Raw genomic sequence first — 26,304 nt, 5'->3', positions numbered from 1 at the left:
TGCTAATAATGATTTCAGCGTGGTGAATGTGTCCTGATGGATGTTTCATATTAGCCACTATATGACAAAGCTTCTTCTACATTTCACACAATAAATGGTTTAAACCTCTAGAAATACTCCCAGTAGCCCATTGAAGTCCACATCTGAGCAAAGATATTTCCTAATTTATAAAAATGAGCTATTAAATTCTCTTGTTGTTTTTGGTCTATCAAGAAGTATAAAATAGTCCATTAAAGGATTCATTATCATTACAAATTGCTAATAATAAATATAAATGTGTTGAGAAAATATTGTTAGAGAATAAAAAATAGGCCAGTATGTGTCCATTTATTACAGATTGCACCACACAGAATGGCCAAGTTAATATTTTAACCATCTAAGGTAACTGTCCTTTTAATAGTGTCTATGGTGTAATAAAAGTCAAGATGTTCTCTGGCCATATGCTTCTCTTATTAACCTGGCTCTCTGGTCCAAAAACGCCTCCTGCGGTGAATTCCGTAACACTCACACAAGTTTCCCCTGTAAAACACACCACACAAGCCAATTTTCATATAATGACGCAATTAAAATACAATCATTAAGACTTTTTCCACTGTTAACAGTATCTGCTGTTTTATATAAAATAGGCAATTCCACTGATTTTGTGGTTAAGTGTGTAAAGGTAGGAGTGTATTAGTTTGAAACAAAAGAGCAAGAAAGTAAAAAAAAAAAAACATCATAGCTAAAGTGCAAAATTAAAGAGGTCCATACACTGCATATGAAAAAATGTACATGAAATTTTGGTCCAATTCAAGTAAAGTGCTTGTAAAGTACAATACAGTGTTAAAATAGTAAGGTCAAAGCAGATGAGCAATAAAAGTCTGCTTGTTCTAAACTAATGCACTTTTCCCATCTACATATTTCTTCATAATACACACAAATGTTTGAATGAGGTTATTCTCTGACACTCCTCAGTATCAAAAGAAAAAGAAACCCGATGGATGTCTCTCGCTATTAAGTTGAATCGAACTGCACAGATCCCGTTTGTTCAAGGCCTTGTGTGTGTATGAGTAAACGCCAGGCGCTACTTATTATCTTGAACTGTATTTACTTATATGCAGTAAATCAACCACTATAACCTTGATTGACCCACCGAATGCCTTTCCTTTCACCTTCTGTTGTATAATAAAACGTACTGAGGGGTGTCAAGAAGACAAAATGCCACACAGACTTAAATCATTCATTCCAAAGAGGTATGCAAGAGGGGCATGATATTGGAAACTGTAGGCACAACTATTTTAGTTTAATTGATTTAAGAAATAATCTAATAAACTAATCCTCCTCTCACAGCTGAAACCAAAGCAGCAAAGAAAAGAAAATAGGGCAGCGTGGAGCTAATCTGATGCTCTTCAGAGGTACCACCGACAATTGCAGGAGCATGACATTTCCATTCGCTGCCAAGCTGCACCATTTCAGCTCAATATAACGTGAAATGCCCTTGGAGCTCTAATCTCGACCCAAAGCGATGGGAAAGCAAACATATGTATTATTTAGCTAAAAACATCTGCCCACAGCAAATAATTTAAATATGCGGGAATGGGAATTAGCCAAGCTTAGGGGGATGTGCTGGAGATAATAGACTTTGGACTTTAATAAAAACCACACTTTTTTTTTTTTTTTTAGATTAAATGCATTCTGAACATTGTGGATGGATGAAAGCATCAATAAATGGGTCTTGTTTTAATGTTGAAAAAAAACGTATGATTTGTTATATGAACTAAACAAAAATATACATTCACACATCTTTCAGACAGTTAATCTTCATGCAATGTGAAGCCATAATAGGAGCATGTTTATGGAAAACTAAGTCTTACACCAGTTTTATGAGAGATGTGAAAAGCATCTAGTAGCAGTGAGATGTGAATGGGCATGAACTCTTAATATCAGGTCAAACGAGACTGAAGACTGAGCAAAAGAGCAGTGACCTCTCTAGTGTGTGTGTGTTAGAGGTTTTAACACGCAGGCTCTCAATTCCTTCTTATACCAGGATCAACACCACAGCCACTTTGATCTTTCAGCCTTCTTCTACCAGCATTGAGAGTCTTACATAGCCTTAGGGTGGTGCATAGATGGCAAGAAGGCTACTTCGGTTTATACAACTGAAATTATGCATGTGGCAGAAAAATACATGTTCTTTGAATGAGAAAATGTCTCTTTTTTTATATTTTGCATTTGAAACGTTAACGCGATTTAACAATTTTAGACATTTTGTTATGGCTATCCATGTGTGAAGTTTAATGCCATTACTGAGACTAACGATTTAATGTTTGCATAATGAATCATTTGCGGCAGCTTTGCCAACTGGTCCACACTATTTGTCTTCTATCTGAGACATCATGAGACACATAGTACCATTTATGCTGACACATATTCAGATCATTCATTCTGAGCTTGTTGAAGGAGTGCAGAGACACAGTGCCCCCGTCCCCTGACGTCTCGGGTCTCTGCCCTGCTCACAGCTGCCTTGTGTCTTAGTGACTGTCAGTGGCACAGAGCTAGAACTGCACGGCTGCATCTGCATGTCACACTGATATGCATCACAAAGAATGCAAAGTTATAAGAACAAATAAATCTCAATCATAGGCAAAATAAATCTGTCCTAATGCCTCTTAGTAAAAAAAAAAAAAAAAGCCTGTATATTGCAATTTTATTGTCTTGTAAAAGTATTCTATAATAAAATCTCATCATTACTCATGAATTTATATTTGATACTAAACATGTATTTCTACTGAAAAACTGTAAACTTCCTTTAATCTTTTTCATCTTTTATTTTGAATTAATCTGAGTGCAACATTGTGAAATAATCTTCCAAATAATAATATTTTTGTAAATATCATTGTATCATTGTACATATGCATACAATGTATCTATGCAAATTACAAATTACATGTACATAAAGCATATTTACAATAAAATATAATAAAAATATCTATTAATGTCTAGATACACAAAAATGTATTGTATAATTATAAATGTGTGTGTATATATATATATATATATATATATATATATATATATACACACACACACACACACACACTCACAGCATACAAATAAAAAATCTATATTAATACAAAAGTATTTACATGTAGATAGTCTACTTGTAGGCCACCTTAACAATTAAATAATAAAATTTACCCTAACTTTATATTCCAGTAAGCAATATATATTGATTTTCAACAACAAATGGTGGGAATCGTTACCTGTTTGAGGCAAAACATCTACACAGTACAAACAGAACACAGCAACAATGTTGATTTGAAACATTGTTCAGCAGCTTTGTCTCCGACAAATACAGAATCCATTTGTTTGATACACAAGAAAGGCGGCAGCGTCTGTTTGGTGCTGTCTGCTACGCCATGATGGAGAGTCTGTCATTGACTGGCTGTTTAAACTAAGGAGAAATGCATCATTTTGGCTGCAGCACTGTGTCCAGCCAGTTTATTTAAGCTAAGGTGGGAGAAGCTTTGTTTTGGCTGTTCTTTTGAAACCTGTTTTAATTAGGCAATCTCATAAAAACAAATCATGACTTAATAGGCTAAACGAAGGGAAACCTGACAAACAGCTTATGTCTGCATGCCAGTATCCTAAGTTTTTTTTTCTGTGGCAAGCATGGTTGTGCTAAAGCTTAAATATAAACAAATTACTATTTAGGTGAACATTTAAAAAAAGTTTACATACACTAAATATCAAGAAAGAGAACTTAAAAACCGCTCTCCACAATTAAGTTTCCTATTCAGAAACATTTTAAATTCCATGCTTTCAGAGCACAAAAAATTGCAGGACATCGTTTCGCATCTTGGGTTTGTGTGTAGCCTGCTTTTTGCTTTAAAAACACTGGGACAGTCATACTCAGCAGGAGAACTTGGAGAGAAAACGTTCAGCGTCCAATTCAGACTGTTTAGAGAGTTTGGACCTGTTCTTCAGAAAGGGGCCATTTGTTTAGGACAAGCCCTCTCTCCCCTCTTTGAAAGCGATGGCCCCTTTCATGTACCAGATGGGACATACTTGTCTCACTGTATGGGGAACATGCACCCGTTTTTTTCTATTAAAGTCTGGTAACATTTGCTGCTTCAAGAGACATCCCTCATATATGGTTATATACAAACTGATTTGGAAAATGACAAAACTTGCTACAAGCAGAGGTTAACCTTTCATGAAAGCAAATTCTATAATTGTTCAACTCCATTGCTTGTCGTTGCGAGTTGTAGCTATGTGGGTTTGATCTCTCCACTTGTAAATTATAAAATAGGTGGGAAAGACAAGGATGTGAAGGGGAGGAACAATGAACACTTGTTCACAAGCCAGCATGAAACATGGAAGGAGAATTAAACTATGGCTACAAACAGCAGGGGCATGAAAGGCCTTACAGACATCGCCTTGTGTGCGTCCATGTTGTCCATTTGAGTGAGCATTACTTTTCCCTCAGTACAAGATCAAAGCTTTTACCCATCTGCCAAGGAGAATGCTGGGACAGGCGATACAGATGAGATAAAATCAGTATCACAGCGACTTTATCGGTCAGAAGAGACGTACTTGTGGTAAGTCTCTTTTCTGCTCAACGCAAGATAAAAAAGCTGCTAATCAACAAAAGTGGGTGGGTTCTAGAGGTTTATACAGATGAGATATAACCACTGTCATCAGAAATGTATCAGTAGGCGGACTGGAATACATGCTGTTACAGCAGTCCTAGCAAAAGCTAGATCAAAAGCCACTGTGCAACACTAGTGCCAGAGGATTACAGTTGGCCTCAAACCACAATAATAATAACAGGACATCACATGTCTATAAAATAGCAATTTTAGAATAAACGGTTAGGAGTATCTATTATGTTGACACAGACACAGTGTTGGGCTTGACATTTATTTAACAACAGGTGTGACTCTGGCTATTGCCAGGAATATTGGATCCAGTCTCTTTAACAGATCATCTCAATAGATATATCGATGTTGACTGATACCCAAAATCCATAACACTGTAACTAAAAATCTTCTGTAAGCCTGATTGGTTGACAGAGGAGACCAGGAAAGAGAAGAAAGCAGGAGACGAAGTGAGGGTGATAAACATGAGCAGGGTTTACTTACATTCTTGTGTATGTTTCAATGCTATGACTTTGTCTGACCAGCACAAATCCAGCAAGTGTTGTTATATCAAACTGCTTCCAACAAAAAGAAATAAATAAAAATATAAACCCTTGAAACTAAGATATTCTCTCTCATTTGTAAAGACAAAAATTCCATGAAACCCCACAATCATAAGATTAAACAATCACTAGCATTGCAAGTAAAATAAGTAATATAAAATGCAAAAGTATAGGCTAATAAAAATGGTAAAAATGCTAAAATAAAACAACACACATGTATAAAGCTACACACAGGTCCTCGGATCCTTCACATGCATGCAGCAAGTGGTTAATGAATTTTATGATGTGACAACTAGTTATTTTCCAGTAGGGTCCAGTTCACACAACAGGGGTTCAAAAATGCTTATAGTAGATAGTGGCTATTTCAGCAAATGATTTGGAATTCTTGCACATTCACAGAAAACAGCTTGCTTTTCACTTTCAGAAATAAGATGGATATAAGCTTGTCACTCTTGGAAATTTATGCAAAATTTTAATTATATTAAGCACTTAAATTCTTGATTAACACTGCATTTTGCTGCTGTGTGAAAGTGGCCTATTATAATAGCCTTTCATCTGACTTGCAGAGTTTGTCGGTTTCTGAAGATTAAGAGAATTTGAATTAATGAGAGAATGGAGTAAGCTTTCTGGGTGGCAAGAGCATAGACTTAGCAAAAGTTTTGGGTCTAGATGAACAATGATCTACTAAGGCGATGGAGATTAATAGGGCAGAAAGAGGTAACAAGTAGAACAACAGATAAACTGTGCATACACATCTGTTTTTGTTCAATAGCCTTAGAATTAAAGCAAAATGAAACCAGAGTACCAGGGTCAGTTATAAGAACTATAGACGCTATTACTTTGCTTTCCAATCTGAAAGCAAAGTAATTCTGAGAAAAGGCTACCAGAGCGGTAACCTAATCACTCCAAATCACAAGATAATCCTACTTGTCCTCCACTCGTACAGCAGGGCATTATTCATACCAGCAGGCACTCTCAAAAGCAAATTGATGAGCGACACACATTCCTAATACTCTTGATTTATAAAGCCAAAAAGGACTTATTTCAAGAATTCTAATAGCCATATTAATCTGTCCAAGATATGCCCATTTCATTTCCAACCAGTTCCAATGTAGGTTCAGTTTTAAGTGTGGGGGAGAAAGCCGAAACACTAAAACTTCTTAACACCTCACAGGTAAATCCATGGCTTTTAAATACATGAGAGATCTGATGTTAAAATCTAGATTTACATGCGGAATACCATATTCAAGTGTTTCCGGATCTGACCAACATAATCTGATATATGAATAACTCAAACCAAATGCGTTATTTGTTGGTGGTTCTGAGATTTTCGCTTGGGATTGCCATCGCAGAAACCTTGAAATAAAATCCTTTTAAGCACTCTCTCTCAGGAGTATAGTTAAAACCATGCTGTGCATGGTCACGATTATGCACCGCCACAGGTCTTATGGCATGGCCCAACTTTGACTTCCAGCAGGAAACAAGCTCAGGAGTTCAATTAGGGCAATTCTCAGTTTGGCCAGGAGATTAGCAGGCGATGTAATACAATCAAACAAAGAGGGATTAAGCATATAACATACTTTTTAATCAGCAATTTGAAAGAGTACAACTGATTTTAGAACTGATTTAAGTTAGAACTCAGAATAAAGAATTAAATTGGTTATGACAAAAGCTGAATGTGGGAGAGTCTCTGAGAGCTCGAAGACTGGAGGACTCCAACATAATCTTGTCTGCAAACAGCGCTGCCGAGCTGCCCAGCTGACAGAGGAGACGGATCCGTTTGCTCTGTGGATGAGCTGAGGTAACACGAAGAGATAGTTCTTTCACACCGGGCTGAGCAGACACAATCAGACCCTTGTTCTGAGAGGAGGGAGAGGGCAGCTCTGTTTCGGCCGACAGAGAATACATGAGCCCTCTACAGTGTGATCAGAGCAGTGGATGCTCCAGTTGAACACACAGAGTGAAACAACATTCAGACTGAGTGCTTTTGGAGGAAAGAGAGAGGAAACGTACTAATCTCATATAGCAGTACACAAGCATTTCAGCTGCAGTTAATGGCTTCAGGGGTTTTAAGGCTCATGTTATTAGCCTGGGAAAGGCCGACAAAGGAACAAGAATTCAGTCCTTAAAGATATACTAGATCTTCATGGTTTCAGAATTTGAAATAATATAAAAACATTACCTGAGCAACAGTGTAATGAGAGCTGCAGTATTAACTGACGATATACAAACTCACCTGACTGATGCTGCAACTCCTGTCCTTAATAAACATTTAAGGGGTTTCTAAAGATAAAAAAAGAGAAAATAAATGTCTAAATTTTGCACTTGTAACTTTGTATTTGAGCACAATGAATATCATAAAGAACTCATAAAAATCTGGCCAGCAAATCTCACAAATAATAATTTATTGGTTGTGGAAAATGGGGAGAAAATCAAAACCACTGTGGTATGCGTAAAGCATTGGTCGATGAAAGATGGACAAGGACTTGGCTTGTCAGCACACTATCAAACCACACATACAAAAATCCTGACAATAGACATTGTACAATATTATCTAACCACAATTTTAACAACACATTCAACAACAGAGCAAGATTAGAGTATAAATGTATTTGTACAAAACGCTTTGATTAAATTTTTGATCCTTTCAGCTGTTGGCTGAAACCTACCCTAAGGAGCAAAGAAAGAAAAATACATACATTCTTTGGAATCGTCTTCATGGATTCCAGAACCACTACTCTACTTTCTCTTGACTGCAAGGCATAGATTCAATCTGCCACAATAAAGTAATAAAGCAGGCCTTGATTGATTTGTAGTTGTAATTACTGTAGCATTGTCTTGTTAATAGCTTTATTTTCCTGCCTTTCTAAAAACATCTACTGTGGCTGTCACAAGAAATTACCTTGAAAGGTTAAAGCCTGTAGTCCCCAAGGGTGAATCATAGGTCCAAGGTTACATGGAAATGGGAGACTGATTGCTTCTCTAAGACATTTTGAAATCTACTCCCGAAAACAATATTATATGACGGATCCACAGTCTATAAACCAAGGGTTAAAGAATGGCAGCAAATCATCGTCAGGTAACGGGGCCAATGCTACTTTTTTAAAAAGCCTTAACTCTTAAAAAAGGCATTAAAAAGTGAAAACATTAACAATTAACTACCTTTAACTCAGTTGGAGAGTAGAGGGCAGTACGTGGTGAACTGAAGTGGTAATTTTCTTCCAAAGTCATTTATACAAAAGTGAGTTTGTAACATTAACGAATTTCATGACAAATAAATAACTTTATATTAATGACCACCTATTCTAACTGAAAAAAGAGCATAATTTTATATCATCAATTTCTGTATCATTTGCCATTAATAAATGTGCTATTGTATTTTCAATGCACAAGTCACACAGCTCTCTAGATGTTGTAGGGGAGAAGAAAAATGGAATCAACCACTAATCCATTACACACACTAACTTAATTGAGAGTAAATAAATTAATGTTTCCTACAATTTACTTCGTTTCTACAATGCATTACAAAACATCTAGTTAAGAGTCTCAGGGCAAAAAGTTTTAAGAAAGGCGGGCATGAATCAATACTTACTCACAGATACTCACCAAACTACCCTGCCATCTTGTGGACATCATTAAATATTCTGGCTTTGAATTGAGCAGAGCTTCAAATGTAAAACACTGATTCTTTTCATTGATTTTATTTGTTTATTTTAGTCAAATATATATGAACGCTTCCTTCATGAGGAGGGCTTCAGGGAGAATTGTTTACATAAAGATCCATTCATCTAAATAAAACTGCAAACAAATCAAACATTGTAACAAGCATAATGAGTTTTTAGTTTGTGCCGTGGGATGACATTTTGACAATATAACACCGTAACAATTCATTGTGATAAAACATGAATCTCTTTTCCTCGCAATGCATCTCAGAGTATTTATATGATTTGTAGTCTTTAAAAGTTCCTGAAGATATTAGGAAATTCCCCAAAAGTGTTTTTGTGAAAGCCTCCATCCACACTTTCGGTGTCACATGATTTAAAGAGTTATGTAGGAGGTTTTTGCATAAAGGCACAAAGCAGTAAGGCCCCACAAGGGCATCCTATTCTCATTTTTTTTGGCAAGACATTGGTCCCAATTAGCGGTCCTCTTTTTCCATGCCACTTACATAAAAGAAATGTAAAAAATAAATTTAATAAAACCATTACGTGGTTATACTTAAAGTGTACAGGTCTAATTCAACTAAATAAATATTATATATATATATATATGTATGTATGTATGTATGTATGTATGTGTATATATATATATACTTATATTTATACATATACATACACATACATATATATATACACACACACATTGAAACCTACTGCCAGATGTGATCTACAGTTTAGAGAAAACAATGGGACATTCTGAAGTTTCAGAAGTGTATGACATCCTATTAGAGAGCTTGTTTGGGGGCAGCTAAGCCAAGCTTACTACAGACGGTACAGCTCAGAATGAATCTTTCCCTGTGTGAAGCTACTCCGTGTGCTGGAGACAGGCAGGACTGCCAGGAGCCTAAGGATAGCTGAAATGTTGGGAAAAGACTCAATGTCTGAAGTTTTGAGAGTGCCAAGAACAGTGTTGGGTAGGTGTTGATGACTTGCAATAGAGTCTTGCCATCTGTCTCTCCACCTCTGCAGCTCATCCTGGAAGGAGTTTAGGTCAGGTAAGACATATTGGAACACCTTGACAAACTCTGCGTCCTTGCAGCATCCCTCCACTTTCGACATGACATAAGGCACAACCTGCAAGCAGCGAAGAGCAGACAGGACATCCTGGGAGAGCCCTTCCATCTCAGCAATACAGTGCTCAATGGCCCCTTTACTGAAGTCCTCTCTGTAGTGCACATTTAAGGGCGGTTGTAGTGAAAGTGCCTGCTTAGATGCTAATGCAACTGCCTCTTGAAACCAGATTTGATGATGTGAGTCAATACTGTTCTTTATTTCACTGAGAGAGGGGAGCAGATCAGACAGGCGGTTTACAGCTTGATACACATCGAAGGCATTTCCCTGAAGGCTTAGGCTTATGCTTTTGGTGAGCCTCAAGATGTTTTTCATAATCACAACAGTCAAAATGAAATCAAAGTTTTGGATAGCAGAAAGGAAGCTTTGAGCCTGTGTTTTGTTTGCCTCATTATCTTGGTTCCCTTTCATCTCATTCAAGGAAAAGGCAATGGCCTCTAGAATGTCTGTAGTAAGTTCCAGAACTTCGGGGCTCATTGCCAATTGATTGCTGCTGATCTTGGCTTTCAGATCACTTGCCTTCCTTTCATCATTCTGGAACAAATGCACAACAGCATCCTCTAGTCTTACACGCCGCTGAATATCCTCAGAGAACCACATGAAGAGCTGCTCCAAGCACTCAAAACATTTAGTTGTGTCTGTTAGGGAGGACAAACTGGCTAGCAAAGATTTTGGAGTTACAAGGTTTGGGAAACTGAAAGCATGAGGGAGTCTCTGGGAAAGCAAAGCTGAAGCCTCTGTCATCTGAGGGACACCTGGTCTTGCCAAAGATTGACTTCTACAGAGTGCCAAGTTCAAACCCCAATTCTCAGAGAGGGTGATGGTGAGCGTATCCACAAATGAAGGAATGTTTGTGGAAAGGGGGATAAAGGCTAATATATTTTCGCACTGAATGTCTTGTTTGTTAAGGTAGTGTATCCCTACAGGCATGTATGGTTGTCCATCAATTGCAAACTCTTCCTCAGTGACTATTGAAAATAACTTTATGTTGCACAGTTCCTTAAACAATTCCTCTCGAGCAACAGCATCATATGGGGTAAAAACTATTTTTTCTAGTCCAGTGCGATGCAGGTTAAGTACCTGGTTTGCACCATTCTGAGCCTTTTCTTCAGGCTGGACTGTGCCTTCAGATTCTGCTGCCATGGGATGATCAGTAATATCTTCAGGTGAAGCAGGTGTGCAATGGTCAGAAACACATGGAGTTATTGCAGAGGACTGATCAAGGCTAATGTAAACTGCTGCAGTTTCTTTGTCTGAGCAATCGGGAGCAACAGAACTGAACTGTTCTGTGCCACAGTCTGCAACTATTTTGGGTTCCTCAAGGCCAGCCTGATCTAGTATACTGGACTGATCAGTTTCACTTTGATTCCCTGGTACAATCTGATCATTTTCACCTTGACTAAGTGCCACAGACTGATTAGGTACACTTTGATTCAATACAATTGAAAGAATAGTTTCACATTGAGCTTTTACTACAGACTGATCATTTCCATAAGGTTCATCTGCCACAAGCTGATCATTTCCACTTTGATTCCCTGATGCTATCTGACGAGTTCCACTTCCATCTGCTAACCCAAATCCACTTTGATGTTCTACTAAAGGCTGATGAGTTGCAACTACAACAAATGTATCAGCTACAGTTTGATCTGCTGATGACTGAGCAGCTCCACCTTGATCTATGGTAACAGTCTGATCATTTCCAGACTCAACAACCAGCTCATCAGATCTGCATTGATCTCCCAAAACTAACTGATTAGTTCCAACTTCATTTGGTAAGACAGACTGACCAGTTCCACTATGATCTACTGTTACAGACTGATAATTTCCAGAGTCAACTACCATGAGATGATCAGCTCCACTTTGATTCCCCAATATTAACTGACTAGTTCCAACTTTGTTTGGTAATATAGTTTCTGTCTGAGTGGTTTCAATTTTGCCCTCAACTATAGATTGATCTGACTCAACTTGAACAACTGCTATAAACTGATTAGGTACACTTTGATCTTCTGTAACGGACAGACAGGTTACATCTTGATCTGCTGTTACAGACTGATCATTTCCAGAGTCATCATCTACCATGAGCTGATCAGATACATTTTGATCTCCTGATACTAACTGACTAGTTTCACCTTGGCTTGGAAACCCAGATTCTGTCTGAACATTCTTATTTTGATGATCTTCTATGGGATGATCACTTACAACATGACCAACTACTATAAACTGTTCTGTTACCCTTGGGTCTCCCATTTCTGACTGACCAGTTAAACTTTGATCTGCTATTATATACTGTTCATTTTCAGAGTCAACTACCGTGAGCTTGTGAGATTCACTTTGATCCTCTGATATGAACTCTCTTTCATTTGCTAACCCAGGTTCTGTCTGATTAGCATCTTGACTTTCCACTACTGAATGAACGGTTTCAAATTGACCATCTGCCACGAACTGATCATTTACAGTCTGATCGTCAGTTACTGACTGACCAGTTTCATCCTGACCTGCTGGTATAGAATCATAATTTCCAGAGTTATCAACAGTCTCAAGTTCATGAGATCCAGTTTTTTCCACTGAAACCAATTGACCAGTTTCTCCTTCATGTGCCATCACTGTTACTATATGACAAGCTTCATCCTGACCTTTTACAATAGAGTGATCGGTTTCAGCTGGACTAACTTCCAACTGGTCAACTACACACTGTTCCCCTGTTTCTGGCTGACCATTTCCACCCTGATCTTCAACTACGTATGGATAATTTCCACTCACAGCAATTTCCATGACTTGATCAGTTTCGCTTGGATGGACTGACAATAACTGATCATTTACATTTTGATCAACTGACATGAGCTGAACAGATTCACTCTGATCTGCCGACACAAGTTGACCATCTGCTAACCCTGTTACTGTGGGACAAACTTCATCTTGAGCAACTATGGAGGAATCAGTTTCAATTTGAACAACTGCCATAACCTGATCAGGTACACTTTGTTCCTCTGTTGCTGGCTGGTCAGCTTCACCTGGTTCTGCTACTACAAACTGATCAACTTCCATAGGTTCATCAGTTTCACTTTGATTGAATGATACTGACTGAACGTTGCTAACTGGCCGCTCTTCATTAAATTGCTCAGTTTCACCTTGATTAGTAACGATTTGTTCCCCTGTTACTGACGGACCAATTCCACACTGATCAAGTACTTCAGATCGATTATTTACATCTTGAACAAGAACGATCAGTGGATCACTTTTATCATGTTCTGTTACTGTAGATTGCATAATGGCATCTTGGACAGATTCTATTGGTTGGTCAGATGTGCTGGTTGGAAGAGCATGGAAGTCTTGAGCTGCAGTTGTGGCTCTTTCTGAGCTGTTAAGTGTTAAAGGTGATGTCTGTTCAGGTGTGTTTTCTTCAGCTCTTTCCATTTCACTAGAATCATTGGTTTCCACTAGAATTGCCTCTGGAGCAGCAGTTTCAACATCTAAACAAAGGATGATACAGATTTAATAAAAAAAAAAAAAAAAAAAAAAAAAAAAAAGGAGATTTACTTGTTACTAATTTTAATATCACTCACCGATTCCAGCATCCTTTGTCTCTTGTGGATAATCCGAACCATTTTTATCTACAGCCATCTCCTGTGGAGCCATGGTAATCACCTCTGAGAAAGGACAGGAAAGTGTGTCAGAATAAAACACAACAGCAATTTCATTACTTTGAATGCCCATTTGAGCTACTCAATTCATTTCAGTGGCCAAGTAATTCATTTAGAAATTAGTTTTACTTACCACCTTCCATTCTCAGATGATTAACTCTTGATTTTACCTACATGTACGAAAAAAAGAAAACAGGAACATTACTTTGTTTATCAGTTGATATTAATACTAATAAGAGCAAACAGCTAGGGTGACTGATAGTGTATGTTAATTTCATATTTTTGGACAATTAGAATTATTACAGTGTAAACAATAAGAAATTTACCACACCTGAGCAAGGAATTGATTACTTTCTGGATCAACTTCCATGCATTTCTCAATAACCTCCTCCAGGCTCTGCAGTGTCTGGCGATGCATTAGAAGCATCACAGCTTCAGGCTTACTGCCCCTGCTGAAGATACGATCTCTGAGTAAGGTCCTCAAGGAGTTTAGTGTCGTCTTCATTAGATCACACTCCATGCTAATACTAGGCAACACTGCCACAAGCTTAAGAAGTGTTGCAACGTTTGGAAGGTTTCTGGCTTCAATATGGAGCAATGTCTCAGAGATGGAGGTTGGGGGACAAACATCTTGACACTTCTCCCTCCATACTGTGGCCCAGGTGTTAATGTCTTCTTCAGCTGTCTCTGGCTCAGGGAGATCGCTCAGGTATATAGTGTGCAGTTTATCTGTGGATTCTGGGAGAATAGGCAGAGGGTTGCACGTTGGCAGTAGGGACAAAACTTTCAGGGCTTTTAGATGATTCTCTGAGAAGTTAAACTTCATTTCTTCAATTAAACCATTTAGAATTGGTAAGCTTACTGCTTCCATGTAGAACGTTTCTGGTGAATCATAGCTACTGACAGATTCTGCATATGACAGCAATCCCATGACCTTAGAAGCAAGCTCCACTGCCTCCTCAAACCAGATAGAATGCATTGCACTCAGATTGTCCAACATCTTGCTAAAAGAATCTATTATTGGCATAATCTTCTCAAGTTCGCAAATAATGTCAGCAGGGTTTCCACAGCGAAACACAGTGCTGCAATTCCTCAAGGGAGCACAGACATTCTTTAAGATCACTAGGGGGATGACAAAATCAACCTGCCTAATAGCGGTGGACAGGGTCTGGGAATGCAGTGACATGCTAATACTCCATGACCCACTGCAGTTGGTGCTCACAGAATCTAAGCAGTTCAGGACTCCCTCCAGCATGTCCACCAAAATATCGAAGAAGTCTTCTCTCTTTTTCCATCTGGAGAGGCAGGTCTCTGGGATCTCTCCAAGTGCTTCCCGTGGTGTATTCAGCAGCCCATCCATGGTCTTGGAAAGCTCACTGCCTAATTTGGGTGACTGGTCAAAAAACTGTAGCAGATCCTCAGCTGTCTCTAGAACCTTTGTAATGGAGGCATTTTGTAGGCTTAAAGCCAGCCAGTAGGCAAGTCCACAAGACTCACTGGGAGTGTTCACAGCTAACGGATAGCTCTCTATAAAGCCCAAAGCCATCTTTCGGAGACTTCTGCTCCCCGTACCAAAGCACATGATGGACTGGCCACGACAGCAGCCCATTTGAAGTCCCCACTCATCCTCAAGTGTGGCTGAAAGAGCCTTAGCTTGCAAATCCACATCAGAGCTTTCATCAAAAGGCAGAAATCCTATAAGCTCCACTTTGGGTATGCAGTCATTCACATATCTAACAAAGACTGGTAGGAACTTCACCTCTCCAACTGAGATAGTTCTATCAGTGATAATGGAAAAGAAAGGAGAGTCCTGAACTTCAGTGAGGATTGTTTGTCGTATGGCCTTCACAATTCTTTGTAACATTTCTCCCTCTGAAAACAATTTCCCTTCCTCCTGTACCCAATGACACGAGGTAAGATTCTGAACAACGACATCTTGCTCTGGTTTACTGAGGTCAATCAATGAGCAGTTTCTCCTTGCAAGCTTAGCTGCCTGTTTAAAGACTTCATCACAGTTACTTGTGCTGTCAGCTGGTTCATTAGAATGGCCATTCTCATCTGGAACCATCTCCACTTCTTCAACCTTTACATGCGGCTCCTCAGCTGCCACTTCCAAGCAACCAGCAAACACTTCTATATTCTCAGACTGCTGCAGAGTCTGTATGCTTTCTGCTCCCCTTTTGTGGATGTCTGCTTCTAGAAGTCAGGGTAAACATTATTTTAGACAGCTTTTTCAACAACAACAAAATATTTAATTAAAGACTCAAACACATTAATAACTCAAATGCAAGACCATTCCCAAAAATGACATACCACTGCCAGTAATCTCAGAATTCATCACAAGTATTCTGGAGTCCTGTGAATAGAAATTCTACTTATGAACAAAACTGAAAAAATAAATAAACTAACAGCAACTGATTTGAATCAACATTTTACCCCAAATAGTTTAAAACAATTTTCAACTAAATCAATGATCTATTCTGTAATCTATAAACTATTCTCTCAACCCTTTAAAAATGTGAAGTTTATAAACTATTTAAATGTTAATAACAAGTATAATAATTATCACCACAACTTTACAAACCTGCTGAGCTTCCCTGTCTTCTTCAATCACGTGGGTGTCATCTGCAATGTTGGAAAGTGAGCATTAAAGTCGACATGGAATGAAAATTCACCCTACATATTTTTCTAAATAATTGTTACTGATCTTATTGTAAACAATTCATGCTTGCATGTTATATTTCAAACTGTATGCAATTCATGCATTCGTGTTTTATTTAGCAATTTTTTCCCCCTCACTTTTAAATCAAAAGATAACTTAATCTACTGGTGAAACAACAAAGCATCCAGATTTTGATTCTTTTAAAAAAAGCAAGCATAATATATTGCATACCTTCGGTTTTTATTTCAGCAGCCCTTCCTAAGGTTTTGGATTCTTTGTCCTGTGAAGTAAAACAGACTTTACTAACACATCTGGAAAGCAAAATAAACATTTGAAACAAACAACACATTACTGAAAAAACTGATTCTTACCAGACAAATACCCTCCAATGTCTTCGGTGTGAGCCTTAAGCACTGAGCAACCATTCGGTCTAGGTCTCTGTTAAAGTCAATGCCCACCTGAAGCACGGCTAAACAGGGTGATCTGTCCATAGGTAAGGTGTTGCTCACATAGTCTTGATACATTTTGTGCCGCTTCACCTCACCACAATATTCCAAAGCTGTGCTTGGCAACACACACATAATCTTCAGCAATGTGTTGATGTTTATGAAGTACTGCATAAGGGGTAGACGCAGAGTCTGAAAAATGGTCTCTGGTATGGTTACACTAACCACTTTTGTTTTCCACTTCACTTTCCAGCAGCTCAGCTCCGTGAAGAAGTTGTCAGGATCGGGAAGATCACCAATGTACAATGGAGGTTTTGACTTGAGCATTTCAAAAACATAGCTCATTGTCACAGAGCAAGGGACCAAGGACAACAGGTTGAGAGCCTCCTTGTGGTCATCGGAGAAATAGTCTTTCACCATGTTTATAAGGTGGTCAACTAAAGGGACACTCATTGCATCTTTGTAGTATGAACCAGGTTTCAAAAGGCTGTCCCTTGGAATGATCACACTATCAGGAACTTTAACCTGCACACTCAGACTCTGAGCAAAACAAGAAGCTTCATCAAACCAATTTTGATGGAAAACCTTGATGTTGGTTTTCACTCTGTTAAGTGTGGCCACTATACCACTGATCTGGCTAAGCTGTGAGGCAGCACTAAAATGGTCTTTCTGTAGTGCTGCACTCAGTTCTTTGGTGAAGGATGAGGCGTTTTTTAGCGCAACGATTGCCACAATGAAATCAAAGTCCCTTATTAACTGAAGTAGTCTCTTGGCTCTGTTGGATACGGCCGAACTCCATCTCTGAGATTGGCAGTTATCAATATTTTCTAGCCAATCTACCAGAGGCTCCAGAATCTGAGCAAAGACTTCATAAGAGTCATGTTTCTCAAGCCAAGTGGAGCAGAACTTTCCTTGAAGCTCATGGATTTTCTCATAGCTATCTCTTAGGCCTATTGCTAAGACTTGATCTAACTCTTTCTCGAGGGCAGGGATGCTGTGGAAAAATGACACTATTTCCTCTAATGTGTCAATGGCTCTGATGACTGCAGCTACTGGAACTGACCTTGACCACCAGGTATTGAAAGAGTAACACGAGCAGTGTGTGCATATAGCAAGAGGATACTTCTCCTGTATTTTACATGCAAAGGCCTTGAGCTTGTAGGATACTTCCCCAGAGCCAAGGTAAGCTTGACCTCTGCAGTAGCTCAAATCCAGACGCCACTCATTGGCGACTACATCAAAAAGTCGTTCACACATGGCTTCAGTGTCATGGCTAACCTCGATAAAACCCAGAAGCTCAAGGCGCATGACATCAAAACTGTCAACAAATCTGATGAACATGGGAATGTATTCTGTCTCTCCGAATCTAACAACTCTGTCGATAAACAGGGAGAAGAATGAATTTCCGGCCTCTGAAAGAATCCTATCCCTAACAACATCCTCACACACTTTAAGGACTTCATTCATCTCGGATTTGGTCACATATTCTACTTCTTGATCTTGATCACCCTGAGTGTGTCTGCTTTGCCTACTGTATGCTGCGGTGACAGCAGCCTGTAATGCAGATTTGAATGCCTCTTTATCAGTTTCTGCATACTCAGGCAGTTTTGGTCTCTCAATGTCCATATTTAAAGTCATCTCTCTCTGTTCTTCTGTATCTTCTTTAGAGGCATCATTTGCACTGGTTTCAGGAACTGCATAGTGTTTGGAGTAAAAATAAATTAAATCAACAACTATCTAATTTAGTTAAATAAGTTAAACTTATTCTTGTTCAAGCTATGAAAATCATGATTGTGTTAACATTTTTGAAGAAAAATAAGTCAAAGGTGAGAAGCTTTACCTGATGGTTGCACTTCCATTACATCATCCTAAAATCAAATGAAAGGATCAAAATAGTAAACAGCTCATTAAAAACATGCAAGTTTTTGTTTATTAATCTCCAGAAATTAAATATAATTAAATATAAATAAAATTACAGTATTTACCGGCTATAAGTCGCACTTTTTTTCATAGTTTGGCTGGTCCTACGAATTATAGTCAGGTGCGACTTAATCAAAATTCATTTGACATGAACAAAGAGAAATGAACTTAGAGACATGAACCAAGAGAAAACATTACCGTCTCCAGCCGTGAGAGGGCGCTCTATGCTGCTCTGTGCTCCTTTAGTCTACACTGAGCAGCATAGAGCGCTCTCTCGCAGCTGTAGACGGTAATGTTTTCTCTTGCTTTTTGGTTCTAAATAAATGCGTCCAGTACGACATATATGTTTTTTTCCTCATCATGACGTATTTTTGGACTGATGCGACTTATACTCAGGTGCGACTTATAGTCCGAAAAATACGGTATATTAACTCAAATAAAATAAAAGTCTCCAAAACATGCTTACTTCACGTAATAGCTGCAAGATTTCTGGATATTTCTTCACATACGCCTCCACCATTTCCTCAATGCTGAAGTGGACATCTTGATTGACATAAACAAAGGCCATATTGCTCAGTCTCTTTTCCGCTGGTAGTTCTTTCATGTAGGAGTGATAGCGGTCCAACACCATGTCATAGTGCCCATACACATCTGATTCAGCGCGGACACAAGGGATGGTGCCCAACACTCTCAATAGGCTCTGTACATTTGGGTAAAAGCCTATATCTGGTATCTTTAGGGTAGCAAAAACACTGGTGGGAAGAATCCTTCGCTTGCTAGCATGTCGCCATTTCACTTCCCAACAGCCCAGCTCATCATAAAAGGAGTCAGGACGAGCCAAGTTATTCAGGTTAGCATCAGCCACTTTGTCTTTGCGTATGCTAAAATTGTGGTCAGCCATATATGAGGGCACCAATGACAACCATCTGAGGATTCTTGCCATTTCAGTGCCTAGGACTCTTTTGACTTCATCAACAAGGTATTGTATAACCTTCTTACTCAGTGCTTCTCTGTAGTAATCCTCCAATGAGGCTTGTTGTTTCTCCGCACCATCACCATTTGTCACCATCTCCACTGGCACCCCCAACTTCTTGGCTCTGGCCACTGCATCAGAAAACCACTTCCTGTGAAAAATGTTGATCTCCTGCATATGTTTGTTTAAAAGCTTTAAGGCGTTGGAGATGGTGTACTGCAAAGTGCTGCTAATGCTGATTATTCCCCTGAGACTAGGGTTCAGGATGCTCACGCAACACAGCGTGTTTTTCAAAACCACAAGAGTAATGATGAAATTGAAGTTCTTCAGCTTCTCTTTCAGCATTAGAAGCCCTACGACTGTGTCTGCGTCCACATCTGAAAGGGCACTGGTGCACATCTCTCCAATGCTGCTCAAAAGTGGCTCTAAGATATCAAGCATTGTCTGGAAAGCATCTGTGGCGTGTTCCCAATGGTTCTGACAGGACTCTTTTACTCTGTCCACTTCGCCTTTGATGTGGCTGTAAGAAGCAATGATCTTGGCATCAAGTTTCTTTGCCAGAGTTTCCGATTGCCTAATAATGGAAGCAACCTGCTCTAAAGTATCAACAACATCCTGAATTGGAAGGATGGGCATGGAGCGAATCAACCACACATTGAAAGCGTAAGGTTCACTAGGGGACAAAACTACCTGTGGAAAATCCCGCAGCATCCTGCATGAGAGATCCTTCAGTTTCTGACACATGGCACCTGATGACAGGTAGGTGAAGCCGCGACAGTGCTCCATCCCCAGACCCCACTTGTTCCGGATTTCGGATATAAGCATAAGGAACAGACTTTCAGAGTCTACATCACAGGGAAGGAATCCCATGAGGTGCTTCTGTGGGAAGCCTTCACCTGTGACTGAGCGGATAAACACAGGAATCTGGTCCTTGCCATCAATGTTTACCTTGTCTTGGAGAAATATGGAAAAAAAGCGTGCAAGCCGCAAGCTATTACGGATCTCCTCAAGCATCACATCCTCACCTAAGGTGAGCACTTCTTTTTGGTCGATCTTCTCTGAACATATGGTGTTGACAGAGAGTGACCCAGCTGGGTCATTACCCAGTGGTTTAACAACGTTAAGAGATGCATTGTTGGCGATGCTAAAACCAATGAAGGCTAAAGTCTCCTTAAAGTAGTCTTTCAAAGTTTCCTTCGCTTTGGAAATAGCAGGATCCTCCTCTGACTCCTCGTGGGCAGGAGGATTGTGTGTTTCGCTGTTCTCAGCAGAATCACTCTCAACTTTATCTTGTGCCTCTGGCAAAGAGGGGTTTGAGTTATTGATGGTACCTTTAAAAAAAAAAAAAAAAAAAAAAAAAAAAAAAAAAAAAAGAGCACGAACAATTCAAAAGAAAAACAACAGAGAATCTGCTGTAATTACTTTGTGTAATTACAAAGAGATAAAAGAATTTAAAAATGGTGACATCGAAATGCATTACCTTTAGATTTCTTTGTGGCAACCGGCTCCTCTCCTGTCTGAAAAAAATAAGATACAATAAATATATATATATTATTTGTACTCAACAATACAGACAGTGTGTGTACAATAGTGTTGGGCGATATGGTCATTTTTCAAATCGTCATATCGTCAGCCCGTGAGATCGACGATACACAATATTATCGAGCATGGGTGGATCAAGAGAGAGACTCTTTGTTCTTGTCATAGCATAACTATTTGGTGTTTTAAACCGCGGAGGTGCGCGAGAGAGAGCCTATGGAGTCACCAATAATAAAAAAAAAATACTTTCAAACATACTGACTGATTTAACTAACGTTAAATATAAAAATACTGTATTTAAAACAGCTAGTTCATACATAGTCGGACGCAACTGTCATATCGCACGTCCGCATCTGCGCAGGGAAGTTATCAGTCTAAACGTTTTGCAAAATCAGTCATCGGTGAAAATCAATAGCAGATTTCATTTAAAGTCCAACAGTTAAACACTAATATTGGGCATAAACGAACATTTAAATATAAAGTATTTAAAACAGGTGAGTTGATATATTTTTAGTAAAGTTGAATTGAACTGATGCATCAGTCATACAGCGCTCCGGACCGCGTGCCTCATGACGAGTCTGACGCACCGTCACAGAAACAAGAATGAGATGCATTTTAACAGAACTGTGGCATTAAACTCAGTTAGTGAGGGCTCGTTTAATATATTGCACATACAGTATATAGGCCGTTTAGATTACTTGTTAAAGTGCAATGAAATACCTTATATCTGCAGACAATGTACGTCTGTTTGTGGATGGAGACGTAACGGCCAAAACTATGTATTTTGCATGCATCACATTATAGTGGGGTGTGCTTGAAAATAATAAGGCGGCAGATTTAACTTATTATCCATAGTGGTTCTCACGTAGTCCTTCTACGTCATCACCACATAGTGTGTTTTATAAGTTAAGTGATCAGTCTTTAAGAAAAGGACTACGTGAGAAACATGCACTATGGATGTGTGTGTGTGAAATGCGGGCAGTGAAATTAAATGAAATAGCTGGGCAGTTTAAAAGCCGAATTATAATAAGCAGCCTAATAAAAATAAAAATAATAGTTCTTATTATTATAATCTAATACATTAATAGGAAAATGAGCCTAATATCGTCTTGATTATCGACAGAGAATTCTGCTTACGTCGATATCTCTGACGATCGTCGATACACGATACTATCGTCTATCGGCACAACCCTAGTGTACAATGACAAATAAAAACAATTAATAATAAGAATAAAATGCTAGTATATAATTTTAATGATGGCTATAAATTATAAAGTTATTGTTGAGGGAAAGGGCCATTGATAACTATTACAAGCATGAAATCTATTTTACAAACCCGATTCCAAAAAAGTTGGGACATTGTACAAACTGGGAGTAAAGGAATTAAATAATTTATAAATCTCATAAACTTATATTTTATTCACAATAGAATATAGACAACATATCAAATGTTAAAAGTGAGACATTTTGAAATGTCATGCCAAATATTGGCTCATTTTGGATTTCAGGAGAGCTACACATTCCAAAAAAGTTGGGACAGGTAGCAATAAGAGGCCGGAAAAGTTAAATGTACATAAGGAACAGCTGTAGGACCAATTTGCTACTTATTAGGTCAATTGGCAACATGATTGGGTATAAAAAAGAGCCTCTCAGAGTGGCAGTGTCTCTCAGAAGTCAAGATAGGCAGAGGATCACCGATTCCCCCAATGCTGCTGCGAAAAATAGTGATGCAATATCAGTAAGGAGTTTCTCAGAGAAAAATTGCAAAGAGTTTGAAGTTATCATCATATACAGTGCATAATATCATCCAAAGATTCAGAGAATCTGGAACAATCTCTGTGCGTAAGGATCAAGGCCGGAAAACCATACTGGATGCCCGTGATCTTCGGGCCCTAAGACGGCACTGCATAACATACAGGAATGCTACTGTAATGGAAATCACAACATGGGCTCAGGAATACTTCCAGAATACATTGTCGGTGAACACAATACACTGTGCCATTCGCCGTTGCCGGCTAAAACTCTATAGGTCAAAAAAGAAGCCATATCTAAACATGATTCAGAAGCGCAGCCGTTTTCTCTGGGCCAAAGCTCATTTGAAATGGACTGTGGCAAAATGGAAAACTGTTCTGTGGTCAAACTAATCAAAATTTGAAGTTCTTTTTGGAAAACTGGGACACTATGACATCCGGAAAAGGACAACCCAAGTTGTTATCAGCGCTCAGTTCAGAAGCCTGCATCTCTGATGGTATGGGGTTTCATGAGTGCATGTGGCATGGGCAGCTTACACATCTGGAAAGGCACCATCAATGCTGAAAGGTATATCAAAGTTCTAGAACAACATATGCTCCCATCCAGATGGCATCGCTTTCAGGGAAGACCTTGCATTTTCCAACATGACAATGCCAGACCTCATACTGCATCAATTACAACATCATGGCTGTGTAGAAGAAGGATCCAGGTACTGAAATCGCCAGCCTGGAGTCCAGATCTTTCACCCATAGAAAACATTTAGTGCATCATAAAGAGGAAGAAGCGACAAAGAAGACCTAAGACAGTTGAGCAACTAGAAGCCTGTATTAGACAAGAAAGGGACAACATTCCCATTCCTAAACTTGAGCAACTTGTCTCCTCAGTCCCCAGACTGTTATAAAAAGAAGAGGGGATGCCACACAGTGGTAAACATGGCCTTGTCCCAACTTTATTGAGATGCGTTGATGCCATGAAATTTAAAATCAACTTATTTTTCCCTTAAAATGATACATTTTCTCAGTTTAAACATTTGATATGTCATCTATGTCGTATTCTGAATAAAATATTGAAATTTGAAACGTCCACATCATTGCATTCTGTTTTTATTCTCAATTTGGACAGTGTCCCAACTTTTTTGGAATCAGGTTTGTACATGAGATGGTGGAATCACATTTATGTTCAAATGCAAGTAAGTAAGTACTCTTAAGTAAATCTACACAGAACTCAATCCTGAAATTGTTTACCTTGCCACCTCGTTTTTAACTTATTTAATTTAATCAAAAAAGAAATTCATTGGCAAATAGTTCGCTCTGTTATTTTAAGTTAACGTTATTTATAAGCCTGTATTGCATAAGAATGTGCTGATAAATAAGTCTTTTGCTAGAGATCATGCATTATTATTTTTTTCATGATTTTGACTTTTTGAAATCATTTTTCTCAATATTTTTTTTTCTCAGTCCATTCACAAAGCAAGAAAATTATGAAAGGGTATAAATCAATGTTTTTGAATCTAGATGTGTACATTAGATACATACTTTCTGCCGTGTCCTTTTTCTGTTGCCAGTTTGTGCATTGTCCTGGTTGGTTGCAAAATAGAAAACAGTAGGAACAGCATCATCCTTCAAAACAGACATCTGGGAGCTCTGAAATAAAAAAGTTTTACAGAGTTCGCTAATCCTTAACAAATAACAATAAGTAAATAAGTGGTTTCAAACGTTAATTCAAAAATGGTGCAGTTTTCTGGGGGATAATAGGACACATGTCAGCCTACTGGTCAACCCAAGTAAAAATTAATTTAACTGGATTTGTTTACTCACATAATGATAAAATTATATGTATATATAAAATACCACATTTTTTAAATAGATGCTGCTCAACAAAACCATGGAAACTTACTTGCTGACATATCATTGAGGTCTCAAAGTGTTTTGAGCACAATTTGTAGTTCCTGTGTAAATCTTCAGGTGTTTTGGTCTCCAGATCTGGTCTTTGGCACTTTCCCACCCATTGTTTACATCTAAAGATATGAAGTGAGGTTACCGCAGTAGCGCAAAAGTGATAATTTACCACAGGTCTAAAACAAAGCACGTTTATAAACATTAAAATTGTCAGTTTGGCAAGAAGAAAAGCAAGAGTAAAAAAAATCAAGCCATTAACAGACTAAAGTATTCTGGGGAAATTAAATCCCTGCCATTTTGGGAAGGGCCTGATGATGGCGAACGTGTACAGAAATCATTTGCTTACAGTAACCCCGTAAAAGTTGCAGTAACCACTTTGAAAAAAATCGAAAGATAATTTTATGATTGCCAATTACAAAATAGGCCCTCGCAAAAATAAATCACTGCATAACAGGTTAAAGAAAGCAACAATGCAAACATAACATGACAATAAGGGTGCCATGCATTCAATGAATCATTGTAAAAAGGGGGGCAGAAGCTAACCAGCTAACAAAAAATGCTAATTTGCTCATTCTGTAATTAAATAAAAATCTAATTTTAAAAAAAAATATATAGCATCGGTTATATTGCGGTTGCATTTACGCCCAAAATGCTGCACTCACCGAACGGGATCCAGTGGGAACCTGAAGAAGGAAACGTTGGACTGGTCCGTACTCTGCTCGCAGTTTGCTGAGGCACAGCATTCGGGCATTTTGGACTTAATCAAAATGAATACTGCATTGCATGAATCCTTCAGCTCAAAATGAGACGCTTTTACAGCAAAAAGCGCGCGCGCGTCTACTCACGCTATCGAGGGTTATTTCCAATCACCGCGTGCATTCTACTGAAACTTGCTAATGGCCGAGATGTTGCTACTTTCACATGGGAATAGACAACCAGGAAGAACACCTACGTAGAGCGGAAATTGTCTACACAGAGGACGGACCCCCGGCCAAAAAAATAACTCTTATCACCGTCATTCGTTACCCTTCTCAGGTCAATTTCCAGAACATTAAAGAGTGTTATCACAAGCTGATGACTCAAATACAGATTTACGCCCATTCTGCACGAGGCGCCAAGGTTTTTTTTGTAACCCACTAGAACATTCGAGATCACACCCTTTTAATAACACTTTGAACATTTTATTTAGTCCTGGTTATTTCATAAGTGTAAGTATGCAGGAAACAATTATAGGGAGTTTAACCCATTTATTCACACATTTGAATTCGAAGGATCTAATAAGAGTTGTTGATGTACTTTGCAACGATAAAATACAAACTCAGGTCGTACTGATGTTAAGATTTAAAACGATTACAGCAGTTTAATTTTATTTTGCCCCTATAAAAGATGTTATAAAACACATACAAGCACCATGTTTGGTACATATATTATTACTTATTCTAAATATTTATATATTTAAAGGGTTTTAAAAGGAGTAGCTATATAATTTACCCCACAACTG

General features: G+C 38.5%; 1 protein-coding gene across 3 annotated transcripts; it reads right to left on the bottom strand.

Moving 5' to 3' along the window:
- Positions 1-9,486: 9,486 nt before the first annotated feature.
- Positions 9,487-25,784, bottom strand: LOC132132209 (uncharacterized). Of its 3 annotated transcripts, XM_059544527.1 has the most exons (15): positions 25,466-25,784; positions 24,802-24,922; positions 24,441-24,548; positions 21,095-21,131; positions 19,108-20,945; positions 18,562-18,589; positions 16,647-18,415; positions 16,507-16,555; positions 16,198-16,238; positions 15,927-15,969; positions 13,945-15,809; positions 13,747-13,783; positions 13,536-13,619; positions 12,063-13,442; positions 9,487-11,963 (listed from the first exon to the last, which is right to left on the bottom strand). In XM_059544527.1, exons 1-15 carry the CDS (start codon positions 25,552-25,554, stop codon positions 9,664-9,666), a joined length of 9,789 nt encoding a protein of 3,262 aa, XP_059400510.1. In that variant the 5' UTR covers positions 25,555-25,784; the 3' UTR covers positions 9,487-9,663. The 3 variants fall into 3 exon arrangements, with proteins under 3 accessions (XP_059400510.1, XP_059400507.1, XP_059400508.1); XM_059544524.1 differs by having other exon boundaries at positions 9,487-13,442; XM_059544525.1 differs by having other exon boundaries at positions 9,487-13,442; positions 13,945-15,806.
- Between the last annotated feature and the right edge of the window lie 520 nt (positions 25,785-26,304).

This window comes from Carassius carassius, chromosome 49 (genome assembly GCF_963082965.1).
Source record: "Carassius carassius chromosome 49, fCarCar2.1, whole genome shotgun sequence".
NCBI classification, from domain to species: domain Eukaryota; kingdom Metazoa; phylum Chordata; class Actinopteri; order Cypriniformes; family Cyprinidae; genus Carassius; species Carassius carassius.
The sequence above is the reverse complement of the archived record's forward strand: the minus strand, read 5'-3'. Positions and strand labels throughout refer to the sequence as shown.